Source organism: Marmota marmota, unplaced genomic scaffold (genome assembly GCF_001458135.2).
Source record: "Marmota marmota marmota unplaced genomic scaffold, marMar, whole genome shotgun sequence".
Taxonomy (NCBI): Eukaryota; Metazoa; Chordata; class Mammalia; order Rodentia; family Sciuridae; genus Marmota; species Marmota marmota.
Window position 1 is genome coordinate 57,776,226 of NW_026000174.1, and position 13,523 is coordinate 57,789,748.

At 35.8% G+C, this 13,523-nt stretch overlaps 1 protein-coding gene across 1 annotated transcript; it reads right to left on the reverse strand.

Moving 5' to 3' along the window:
• Positions 1–4,990: 4,990 nt before the first annotated feature.
• LOC107159001 (olfactory receptor 140-like) lies at positions 4,991–13,523 on the reverse strand. The gene is made up of 2 exons (XM_015505552.2): positions 13,352–13,523; positions 4,991–5,829 (listed from the first exon to the last, which is right to left on the reverse strand). Exons 1-2 carry the CDS (start codon positions 13,452–13,454, stop codon positions 4,991–4,993), a joined length of 942 nt encoding a protein of 313 aa, XP_015361038.2. The 5' UTR covers positions 13,455–13,523.

Sequence of the window (13,523 nt, forward strand, 5' to 3'; positions counted from 1 at the left end):
CATCTTCTGGGCATGGCTGCTATTATTCTGGCATCCTGGTTCAAATATCCTATTTACCATTTTACATCTGTAGCATTTCCTTTCTTAGACATGCTTTAACCACAATCAGAAGCTGCACCATACCTTTCACTCTTCATTCAGTGTTGAATCATTGCCATCAAATCCTCCTTGTGATGTTAATTTCTGACAACTTGCCCAAAGAGATTAAAGTACTGCCAGCTGCAAATTGTTGATAGCTCAAGGCTCTTCATCCTGAGACCAATTTGTGCCTATAAATAAAACAAATAGATGAAATACTGACATGTTTAAAACATAATTGTGTTCCTGTTAGGTGGTTTCAATTATCTCCACAACTTCAAACTAGTTCCTCAAATTAATAGAAATATGTTTAATATTCAAGTAAAATTTCAAGGTTACCTTCAAAAAGTTCGGTCTGGTGAAGCAAATAAGAAGAAGTCAAAAACTGTGTAAGTAAAATGTCTATGATTGCATAGAGGAGACAAAAGATGTAGCCCCATCCAGATGTACTCACATGAACTTTCTTCTCCAGAATTAGGAATCATAGCAAAGTACAGGTCTAAAATAAGTAAGGACCTGCACAGAGAATAAACAAAGCAATCATTCAAAGGGGAATCATTTCAATAGAAATAGACTTTCTAATGAAAAGAAAGATTATAAAAGGCACTCGAAGTATCCACACGCTTAAATAAGAGCAACCACTGTAGTTGGCACAAGACTATGTTTCCTCTAAATAAGATAAGTTGCCAAAAGGGGGAAAAAAGAGAGAAGTGGATCTCTAATAAATTTTTGAGCTTAATTTATAAACAATCTCCAACCCAAGTTTTAAAAGATACACCATCAATAAAATGTTATCCTTCCGATAATAGACATGGGGTAAAAACTACTGAGTGCCAGTTCTAAGTGGTGCAGAATTCCAAATGTGCATATTTGCATCATTCCAATTGGATCCCTTTGAGGCTGTTTCTCCTCTGACTGAGAGCTAATCACTGCACCAACAATTCCCATCTGCCCTTGCAGTGATTGGTGTTTCCCCAGAGTCAGAGCCTCACTAGAGCCAAGCCAAGCTGATGATTTACAAGCAAAAAACAGATCATAGTATTAACCATTCAGTTATTTGTTCCACAACTAAACTTTCTTCAATACAGAATGGCCACTCTGTGACAATCTGTTCATTTTTTTTTTTTTAATACCTATGATTGAACCCAGGGTTGCTTAACCACTAAGCCACATCCTCAGTCCTCCTCCTCCNAAACATTAATTAGATTTAGTTGATTAGGATGAATTCAACTGTGTCCCTACTGACGTTTTGCCTGCTTGGCCTGCTGGACTTTGTTTCTCCTTCTCCTCCTCCTCCTCCTCCTCCTCCTCCTCCTCCTCCTCCTCCTTCCTCCTCCTCCTTCTTCTTTTTTAATTTCTATTTTGAGACAGGGTCTTATCAAATTGCTGAGAACCTCTTTAAGTTGCTGAGGCTGGCTTTGAACTAGATATTCTCCTGCCTCAGCCTCCAGAGTCACTGTAATTACAGGCATGTGCCACAAGTCCTGGCTCACAATATAAATTCTTTAAAACTGAATGACTTATTTTGGCTACCTTGCAAGTACCAGAATCAAATTTTTTTTCACTTTGTCTGCTACTCCATCTATTGAAACTAGGTCATATCTACCTGTAGGATAGCTGCCATTGTTTAAAAAAAAATTAAATACCTCAGTCAGAAAAATTCTCATGCCATAACAGCATTCTCAAATAATACATTTTCGATGTGGAAATATTTGGACTTACAGCCTGAATTCTTTTTTTTAAAACTTCAATATTAAAACTTACTAATATACTACATTCACAACATATTTTACAGGTTACACATCGTTCTTTAACATATTTATCTATAAATCCCAGGGAGTCTTCTGAGAGAATAAAGTGACTCCATTTTAGGAAATATGATCCTCAGAACTGACAGGCTAAACTCGGCATTTGGATTCTTAAAATCCAAATCCACAAGTCTGTGTCTAGTTCTTAAATTCTGCTTCACACTCTTAAAACTATTTTCTTCAACATGTTTACTATTATACTAATGAAATTATATTATGTATGATATGTTTGTTTGTTATACACATATTTCTTGGAAATTAAGTTTGAACACCATTCTTGTTTATATTGTGACACATCGTATGTCTAGTTCATGAAATTATCTGACTTACTCTAAACACCAAACAACATTTTGAAATAGATAAGTGAAAATTTCCTGATAGTAACTCTCCATATAGGCACTTTCAAGTAACCATATTAATGCTATGGAAGAGTCTGGGGAAATTCCTGCAGAAGCACCATTTGTCTCTGCTGGTTCCTAACCTTATATCCATAAGGGGCATCAAGCTACCTCCCTGACTGCGTTGCTTATTTTTCTTCTAAGCATCTCTCTCACCATACATCAGTTTCCTTGAAATTGAACCTCTATCACTAACTAGTCAGTTCTGGAACCCTGGACTTTCCACTTTGGATGGTGCTCATACATGTGTGGAATGAGATCGTCAGATGGCTTTTACCTGACAGGAGGAATAAAGAGAGTGTGGGAAACCCGGGAAATGGAGGCCAAGCAGAGCTAAAGGGAGGAAGGTACCTCCCAAATAAACAAAGAGATAAACCTGAGAACAATCTTCATGACACAGCTAGTGACCAGGTCTGTGTTTTGATGTTTTGCGTGACCGGACCAAGAATTGTTGTGACAAGAATGGCAGAAAGGGTAGAATCCCAAAGACTTAAAACCTTGCTTAGCCTGAGAGTCACTTTCCTTTTGTAGAAAATGGCATTCAAGGATACAGTTTGCTGCATTAAGAGAGGTAAAATATGTAAAGGATATAACAATATATACGCCTCATAATTAGCCTTACTTACTTTCCTTATTAAGTAGTGTCTAATATTTTCATTGAATTGAGTGTCCAGATTAAACTAAGTATCCTTATATATTAAATTATTTTGTTGTTCATCTTAAGAGCTTTTAGAAGAAAAAAATACAGTTTTCCTTTTAGGTTATTTTATTTTTAAGCACTAGAAAAAAAAATCAGATGCAGTGTCTTCATGAGAGATTTTTAATGATGAATGCCAAGGATCATCTTAACAATCCCTAAAATGTTTGCAAACCAGTAAGACTGTCTACTGAAGATGTCAGGTTTATTTACATCTCTTCCTTTAGTTCTTACACCTTCCAAGATTGTTGTTGACAATTTATAATCTCATTGATCTCACCCCTCCACTGAGCAGTTGGTGTAACCTCAAAGACAGAATCATTGGCCTGAGTTTCCCCCTTTAAACTAAACTCTCTTTTATCTTGGACTAGAAATGACAGTTTTCTCAATGCTGCTCCCCCATCCTTATTCCTGAATTACTTGTGTCTTGTGTCTATCATAAGGCAAAGTGAATCACAAATTATTTACTCTAGAGTCTGTAGAAATGTTTATTTATTTATTTTACTAGCAATGAAAACTTAATCATTCTTACTGGATCAAGGGCTGACTACATCAGCTTCCAGGTGTAAACTTTATGACTAAAAGGTTCTATTTCTTATGATTTTGAGACATTCATGCATAAGTCAGAATACCCCCCCCCAAATAAAAACAAAAAAACCCCAGATGTTTCATATCTGATTTTACTGCATGGTCAAATTATGGGAGAAACAGCTCCAAGTGACCAGTGAGTATGAGAAAGGGGACATTTATGAGAAGAAGCAGGATTGGGACAGTTGTAATCAGAGAAGTTTGATTCACAAAGACATTTGCAGTAACATAGACTGACCTGATATTTTCTAAACTCATAGAGGAGCATTGCTGCTGAAATACATTGCTACAAGTCAGAAAAGGATACAACAAATTTGGCCTCATTGTTCTCCAAGGATAAAGTGAATCTTGAGACTACATATGAAGTCCTTATTTATACACATTTACATATGACAAACAACTGTGTTTTATTAAAGAAAGTAGAACTGAGTGTTGGAAAACCCAGATTCCAATTTCATAGCTGAAACTGTTGGATGTGTGAACTGAGAAAAGTACATTAGACAGTTTCTGAGCTCCACTTTGCTTCTTTGTAAATTGGGAAAAGTTATCTTGAAACTACCAGTGTAGTACATGCATTAAATTACCTAAATAAAGTGAATATGTTCAATATATAAAAAATATATTCATTTAAAATAAATATATGTATAACACATATCACACCCAACGGCTTTATGATCTTATGCCTTTTTGGTGAGATTAAATAAAATAATGTTTACACTTGCTTCTGCAAATGGTTTCTAAAGTATTGGTAAGAAAAAATAAACCTTCCTTTATGTTCAAGAAAAACTGTGAGCAATGAGGATATCTAAGAAAATAAGAAATCAACAGAAATTTCAAAATTTCTGACTTATTTTTATGACAGGATAAAAATAGAGATAGGTCAGGAATCATTTCTTCTGAGGTTATGAATTGTTTCCTTCATCCTTTTCTGAATACTTCTCTTTTTATATATTTAGGTTGCCAAAAACAATGTAAAATAATGAAAATCAACAGTGATTCTTTCACTCCCCAACTGTCAACCTCCATATGTTCATCTGAGGATTTCCTTCATCACAAAAGGCCAAGCATTTTTTTTTTTAATTCTAAGACCAAGGTTCTGTAAGTAGAAAGCCAATTTCACCCAAATAAACCACATATGAAAAACTTAATAAAGTCTCACTGAAACTGTTTCAGGAATGCAACATCAAAATCATCACACCAGAGATTTACAATTCTTATGTGAACATTGTAGCTTTGGTAAAACACATTAAACATTATCAAAAGTGCTTAGCAAAAGTCTAACCAGTATAAGTACCCAAGAAAAAAAAAATGTTAGTTTTTTTTGGTGGGGGGATTGCCTTTTCACCAATGATCTGTAGAATGTGTTACTTCTCTTGCGGTATGTGTGCGGCAGATAGCATCCTCCATAGTTATGGACACCATCACTTTCTTGGCACTGTGAACTGACCAGTTACTCTTCTCTTCCACAAGCTCCTCATGGCACTTTTCACCTCTGCATTTCTCACTGTGTAAATTATAGGGTTCAACATGGGAGTGAGGATGGCAAAGAACACAGTCACCAACTTGTCCACAGGGTAGGTGGCCACAGGACGCATGTAGGTGAATATGCAAGGCACAAAGAAGAGGACGACAACGGTGAAGTGGCAGCCACATGTGGAGAGTGCTTTGTGCCGTCCTTCAGAACCGTGAGATTCCAGGGAGCTCAGGATGATGATGTAGGAGACGAGTAGCATGGAGAAAATGAGCAAGCACATGGCTCCACTATTGGCTGCCACCACCATTCCAAGCAGGTAGGTGTCTCTGCAGGCCAGTTTCAATAATGGGAAGAGATCGCACATGAAATGGTCAATGACATTGGGACCACAGAAGGGCAGGCTGATCATGAAGAGAATTTGCACAGTGGCATGCAGGATCCCTCCAATCCAGGCTACCACCACCAGGAGGCGGCAGAGTCCCTGCCTCATGATGGTCATGTAGTGCAAGGGCTTGCAGATGGCCACGTAGCGGTCATAGGCCATGACGATGAGGAGGATGATCTCTGAGCCACCCAGGAAGTGCTCCACAAAAAGCTGAGTCAGACAGCCACCCAAAGTGATAGTTCTCCTCTGGTAGAGCAGGTCGATGATCATTTTGGGGGTGGTGACAGAGGTGTAGGAGGCATCTATGAAGGACAGATAAGTGAGGAAGAAGTACATAGGAGCTGAAAGCCTGGGGCTGAGGGAGATGGTGATGGCGATGAACAGGTTGGCCAGCACGGTAAAGAGAAAAATGAACAAAAAAACGATGAAGAGGAGCCTCTGCAGGTGTGGATTCTGTGTGAGCCCCAAGAGAACAAATTCAGTCACATTACTGGGAGGCATGAGGTGATCCTTTGAGGAAGTAGAACCTTCCTGGGGACTGAATTACCTGCAAAAAAAGATAAAGAAAGATAGCAAATTAGCCATGAGAGGGTTGCAGGCTGAGTTTCATAGTACAGAGATGGGGCAGTCATGGCTACTGTGGAGCATGTCCTTGCCCACCCCTGCCCAGTGATTGTCTCAGTCATTCTTTTTCATTTTCCTCCATGATGCTCTCTTCTCCTCAGATACCTAGTACTACCTGTCACATATAAAGCCTCTGTGAGTTGACAGTTATTGTGTAATTTACTGAGAAAACACTAGGCTCTACACATGAGATCTCAGTTCTCCTGTTTCCAATCCAACCTGCTAAGTAATCCCAGCAGTCTCTGCCTTTGAGCGCCTACATCTGTGAATTCACAAATTATAGCTCTGAGATGTAATTTGTAAGCTATAAAGAGCTGCACACTAGTAAAGGTATTCCCTCTTCCAAAATTTACATTTGACCCTACACTTTACCTGTGAAAGAACTTGGCCAGGACTATCTACAGTGAGCAGGCAGATAGGAAATATATAGAAATCACAAGAGATTCACCTTCTCTGACACCTACCATATAGCAATATGCTGCTGTCTCTTTCCTTGGTGTAATCAGGACATTGTCTGACACAGTGTCTTCAGCATCTGGCTCCTGTGAGATGATGAATAAATGCATGATGAATTCCCTCACTTCCTACATTTCCATGTATGAGGATAAACATGCTTCCCTGGTCATAAACCATGAAAGAACACAAGTACCCTTGTCTTCCCAATCTGCTTCTCCATACCATCTACTTTATGAAAAACATAAGTTTCTGAAACATAAACTTCAGTTCAATTTCTAGCACATTTAGGGTATGTTATTGGGTAATTTGGCTTTCAAGATAATTATAATATTAGTTAATTAATAGTGCTTATTGTTCAAAATGAAGTTCTACATATAATTTAATATAGTCCCATTCATTATAGTTCCAATAGAGTGGAACGAAAAAAAAAAAAAAAACTTCTTGAATAGGATTTCAGTTCATGGAAATCTATTAAGCAAAAGGAAAACCTGATTACAAAGTTTTTAAAATAGAAATTCAATGTGGAGATTAGAAAGACAGTGTCACACACGATAGGTAAGGTCCTATTCTGAAACACACACATATCAGTACAAATGCATATATTACCCTTAATAACTGCAAATGACCATTACACTTTCACTCACTCCACAAATATCCATTGGACACTTATTATATATATTAATGTATTTTTGTTCATACATGTGGTATAAATATCTCTACCAAAAACCTTGAGTGATTCCTCCCTGGTATTTTGTTACTGCACAGCAGCATTTCATCCATTCTCCATGTTTCTGCAATGCACATTCTCCTGTCTTTGTCTTTCCATAGCATCCATCATGCATAACTCTTGGTTAAGGAATATTTCACCATGAATGGAATGGGGAAAAATCATCCCAATTTGAAAACATAAATTCCCCAATGAAATGAACAGGAAAACAAAATATAACCAAATGTATTCTGCAAAAACAAAAAAAGACATCATTTCTTTCCCTTTCAAAGTTTAAGAAGACAAAGAGTTTTCATTCTTAATTTTCAAAAGCTTTTACATAAATGAAAAAGAAGTAGAGAAGCTTCATTATATTCCGTTATTTTGAGGTTTATTTGGTAGATCTCAAAGAGTATGGTGAACATAAAATAAAAAGAAGCAATTAACAAAAGTAATTAAGAAATAATTATGAAGAAGTGGACCATCATTTTGTCTTATGTCTTTGACTTTTACAATATTCTTTCTCGAATTGAACCCTAAAGGAAAATATTTTCACAAGAGGAGAATTCTTAGGTAAAAATATGTTCAGCAAAATTATAAAGAACCTTGGAAGACAAATGTGTAGAAGGTCCAACATTAGAACAGTTTATGAGTATACTATAGTGCATCCCATCGCATAATGGATAGCTGTTAAAAGAGATTTTTAAAATATGCAATTCTTATGTTGTAATAATGTAGATAAAATTCAGAATGTAAATTTTAATGAATAATATAATTATGATTGGTTTAAATCATTATTTCTAAAGGGAAAAAAATGACCCAAAATATTTTTACTCCTAAATTGGTGGGATTACAGTTGATTGAATTTTTCTTGTGGCTGACAATGCTAAAGAAAAGATTGAAACCATAGCAGCTTGGTGAAGATAAGTCATCATATGATTTTTAGGGTGCATTTAATCCTGAGAATTTGTAATTACATGATTTCTCACCTATTAACTTGTCTGACATAGCTCCATGGCCAGGGCCCCCAAGCAGCTTCTAGTTCACCAAGAGGTAAAGTTAGGTAAAAATGTCATGTAGCTCAGAGACAATGAGTCTTGTTGATTTATAAGTGCACCATTGGATGATGCCTTCCTCTGGAGCCTTAGCAAGAGCTGCCACATATCCTGTTTGCAGACAATTTCTGTTAACTATCTTAGCTGTGGCTAATTAGATCTCAGGGGCGTTTCATTGTCAGCAGACCTTGCCACAAGCCAATTATTTTACCTTAACAGAATATTAGAGAACTTTCACAGCACTCATGTTTAATTGTTAACTTTTTCCTTAAGTCCACACAAACACAAATCACTCTGTCAAGAGAAAACAAAGCAAAAATGAGTCTGCCATTACAGAATTTGGATATTTAACAATACAGGAATTTAATATATTAGCATGGAGTTTGAATATTTGGTATGGTATAAATTAGACATTTGAGTAGATAACTATCTTATTTATTAAATTTTATTATAATATTTTCTTTATCAACCCATCCTTCATTGTTACACTTTTTGTTGTTGTTTATGCAGTACTGGGGATGGAACCCCAGACCTTGAGCATGCTAGACAAGCTCTCTACCACTGAGCTACATTCCTAGACTGTAATCCACATTATAAGAACAGCACTTCACATCAGGAACAATTCACAGTACTACTTCAAAGAAGTCGTTTCTCATGCTAACTCTAGAACTATATTAACATCATAATGAAAATAATTATATTCTCAAATTATATTTAGACATGTTGAATGCATTTTTTCAACCTTTTAAATTTAATCTAATAAAATTCCTCTGTAAAGAAGAAAAGGCATCAATGTTCCTGCCTGATAACGTGGAAAACTGAGTTAGGGAATCAAAACATCATCTGCCAAGGTAACATAAAAGCATTGGGTCAGGTTACTTATTCTTAGATTGTGTTTTTTTTTTTTTTTTATAACTGTGTCATGACATTTTTATGTTGTCACCAACTATGAGGCCTATAGGAATCATCTGCAAATATAAACACATGTCAGTATTTAACATTATTTTAAAGAACAAATTAAATTCAATTAAATGCAAGAATATTCTTATATAAAATTCTATCCACTTATCCATATTCAAATATATTTTCTACAATAGGAAAAAGAAATTGTACAAACATGTGAATTGGCTTGAGAGAATTCTGTCACTGTGAGCAGTATGTATCAGGGTGGAAAAACAGTTTCAGGAAACTGAAACAATATGATCAAATCTAGTTTGACCATACACTTGAATATTGTAGTGCTATTACATTTGTGATAGTAGGTGACAAAGAAAATTGAGTGAGAATTTGAAACTATGTAAATAATTATAATGAATATGCATTTTGCTGAAACATCATCTGTGAACATTTCTCTAATTTCTCTTTCAGCTCTGGAAGGAAAGCACAAAGTCAGACTGGAGAACAAGCACATACTTAAGTTTCTCATGCCGAACCTAATGAAATATTAAATCCGATTCATATTGACCCATCATATAAATATGATACTATTTGGAAATTACTTTTTGTCTATCAAGTATTGCTACAGTAATACCAAGTAAGAAAACACATAAAACTCTATACCTTAAAATTTAACATTCCTTGTTTGCAGCTGACTGCCATCTGGCTTAGCCAGCAAGGGCTCAGAGTGAGAAAAGTGCTATAGAAAGTGAAGAAAAGAAGATCCTACTGATGTGATGGTGGAACGCTGCACTGTACTGCTACCTGTAGAAACATGAAAAATACCCTTGATGCACCATCAAAGGAGGGTCCTGGGTAGAGATATGATGATGTCTCCAGCTTCTAACTGCTTCTAGTAATATTCAAGAAGAAACTGAAATATGCTAAAAAAAAAAGAGCAAACAAAAATTAAGGAAGTAATGTGGGTTTGTTTTTTTTTTGACTTAAAATATAAAGCTACTTTGCTTCAAATAAGAAAACATTCTGAAGTTAAGAAACATCAATTTCTAGAGAGATCAAAGCCAGAGCTCTGCGGGGGAATACATAATCAATGATGAAAACAAAGCTAAGACTCTAAAACACTTGGTTGAAATCAGAGAATTATTTAAAAAAAAAATTAAGTAATTTTTAACAGACACAAGAATTCAAGGTTATTAGGGACATGCATGAGAGTCTTGCTCTAAATAATAAGACTTGTAAGAGTCTATAAGGTGGTGTTTCACAGCCTCTGTACAGGTATCCTATAAAAAAGAAAAGCATAGTTCAGTGATATTCATCTAATAGAATATACCCCAATATGTTTTAGGAAATTCACAAAAAAGTACAAGGTTTATACCAGTGTAGACAAAAAGAGACATTTGAAATGAAAGGCAAAAAGACTTTGGACCTCCACCTTCTATGAGAAGCAGTAGGCTGAGAAAACTTCTAACCTACAGACACATATGATGGCTTGTGGGAAAACAGTGGGCACCTTGGAAGACATACTCAGAAGTCCAAAGAGAGAACACAGAGTCATGGAAAGTCACTGCCAGAATGAGGACTGGTGACAATCAAGGAATGTTAACAACATATACCTTAGTGGTTTCAAGATTACTCTAGAAGAGTCTCTCCTGTGTGCATTCTGTTTTCTCTTCTTTCTGAACATAAGCATCTGTTGGGGTTATCCCATGTCTGTCACACTATTCTACATTGGTGTTATGGGGAATGAAGTGGTAGGTATGGCAGAAAGATCAGTACAGTAGAGGTAAGGGACAGGACAAGGGAGGAAAAGAGGGAAAGGAAAATAATGGGGAATGAATTAAAGCCAATTATACTCCATGCTTTTACAAACATGTCAAAAGGAACCCTAATGTTATATGTAACTAAAAAGAACCAATACAATATGAAAATTTAAAAAAAAAAAAACAAAACAATACATCTTCTACTTGGTTCACTTTCTTGGGACTCATGCTCTTTAGAACTCTGAGCCACCATAAGAAAAGTTTCATTACCCTGGAGTTAGCTTGCTGGAGAGAGCATATGGAGATCACATAAAAAGAGAGATGCTCAAGGAGAGCACCCACCATTTTAGACCCCACTGTTCAATGTAAGATTCTTTTAAATAACCAGCACCAACCAATTTCTGACTGAACCTCTGAGATATCTTAAGCCAGAAGAACCCAGCTGAGCTGCTCACAAATTTCTGACCCATAGAAGCCACCTGATATAGTAATAGGGTGATGGTTGGTATTGTGGGCCACTAAATCTTGCGGTGATTTATACACAGCAATAGTATCTGAAATTCTACAGCAATTTAGGTACTATGGAATTGGCTCACATATAGACAAACTAAATGAACAAAACAGAAAACTAAGAATGAGAATTGATATATAGATTTTTATGTATGAAAGGTGGCATTTCAGAGTAGTGGGAATCTGGTTATTCAATAATCATGCTGGGAAAATTAAATACTTTTATAAGAAAGCAAAATGTATTTCATCTCATATTGTATTGAAAATTTCAAATGCTACAAGGCTTAAATTTCAAAAGCAAAACTTGAAATTTTTAGAGAAAGTTAACATCATATACGACATGGCAAGGAAGAACTTCAAGAAGCAGACATAAGGGCTTTCTTCTGAGTCCAGCTGCTTCATCTCTGCCCCATGAGCCCCTTGGGTCAGAGAACTCAACAGTGTTCACACCTGTATCCAGGTGCCAGATTCTCCAATTCCAATAATTACAAAGTTTTCTATTCTCTGTATTGGATTCCTTTCTCATGAAAATAACCAGAGTATTTTTTATTTTATCCATTAAATAAGAAATGAAATTTCACACTGGCATTTACTCCACATATGCTGGATAACTGGAGGTGTTAATATTGCTAAGTTCCTCAAGTAAATCCATTATAAGTTGAGAAAAGGATGGAGAAAGAAATGTCAGTTTTTCATTGTGCATGTTATAGTGGACTTTTCATCAAGCCCTAACATGTAATACCAGAGCTATCTGAAAAATGGTCTTTGAAACACAGTGTTAGATCTCCAAATGTACTACAGAGCAAAAACAGAGAAACATCTTTGATTTACCATGCAAGGCAACAAGAACATATAGTTTATAGAGAATCAGAAGGGAATTTGTTCTGTAAACTATAACAATCTGTTCCCAAATCATCTAGCATTCAGTGCATTAAAGCATAAATAAGTGCTCCCAAAGAGTTGGATTTAATGTAGTCAGGTCTGTCAGTTACTCTGTGGTTTGTGAGACTTAAAATAGGTTTTTCTTCTATTGGAAGAACCCAGTTTATCTGCATATATACAATGGTGTTGAACAGAACCTCTAAATGTTGGTCAGAAGTTACAAATTCAACCACTTGCTACATGAGCATCTTACCTGCTCATAGTACAAAATTAAATAAGTTAATTTCTTATGAATTTCTCTTGATCTTGGAACAAATGATTTGATATTTGAAATTCATCCAGTTGACCAAGGCCTGTTTTTATGGTTAGATAGACAGGATTCTGCTGTTGTTTAGTTTCCATGGCTGAGGATTGAACTCAAGGCCTCATGTATTCTAGACAAGCACTATGCCAATGAGTTATATCCTCAACCTTTAGATTAAGAGTTTTTTTAAGCACTCAGAATATTTGAATTTAAAAAGTCCTTCTCTTGAACCAAAGAGAATGCGTTCTATTGAGTCACATGTTTTGTGTGCAAGGAGGCAGCATAACCCCCATACAAGAACAGATTTCAGCATTCTTACCAAAAAAGAAATGATAAGTTAGTAAGGAAATGGATGTTAATTAGCTTGACTAAAACTTTTATAATGTGTACATGGATTTAAACACCATACTGTATTTCATAAACATATACAATTATCATATGTCAATTGAAAATAAACTATCAAATACAAAAAGAGGAAAGAAAATTAAAAGAATGTGAAATGAAAAGATACTATTGTCCACCAAATAATCTTAAAATAATATGATTACACATATAAGGAATTAAACCCATGCCATTATCTTGGTCTTTAAAGGGCATAACACATTGCACTTAAAGATTAATTTATGTGGCTGATTCTGAATAAATACACTAAATTACCAAAAGAGAATGGCAATACAAATGGAATCATGGAAAGTCAAAGTACTCTTTGCTGCTGAGAAATAATGAACATCATGTAGATGAGCAGGAATGTGACAAACAGAACTTTTTGCCCTTCACGATTCTGGGTGAGGCCCAGGAGGATAAATTCAGTCACATTTTTCCTGTTTTCCATGTGATCTTCTGAAGCTGGAAACCTTGGGTGGCAAAGCCTGCAAAGTAGAGGGCCAATAATGAATTTGAG

What these genes read in the sequence shown, in the direction of transcription:
- LOC107159001 (XM_015505552.2), bottom strand. Translation starts at nt 13,454, where the DNA reads ATGGAAAACAGGAAAAATGTGACTGAATTTATCCTCCTGGGCCTCACC. An exon ending in ATTCCTGCTCATCTACATGA is followed by an intron (nt 5,830 to 13,351) that starts TGTTCATTATTT and finishes TCATTTTTCTCT; the next exon opens with TTACCGTGCTGGCCAACCTG.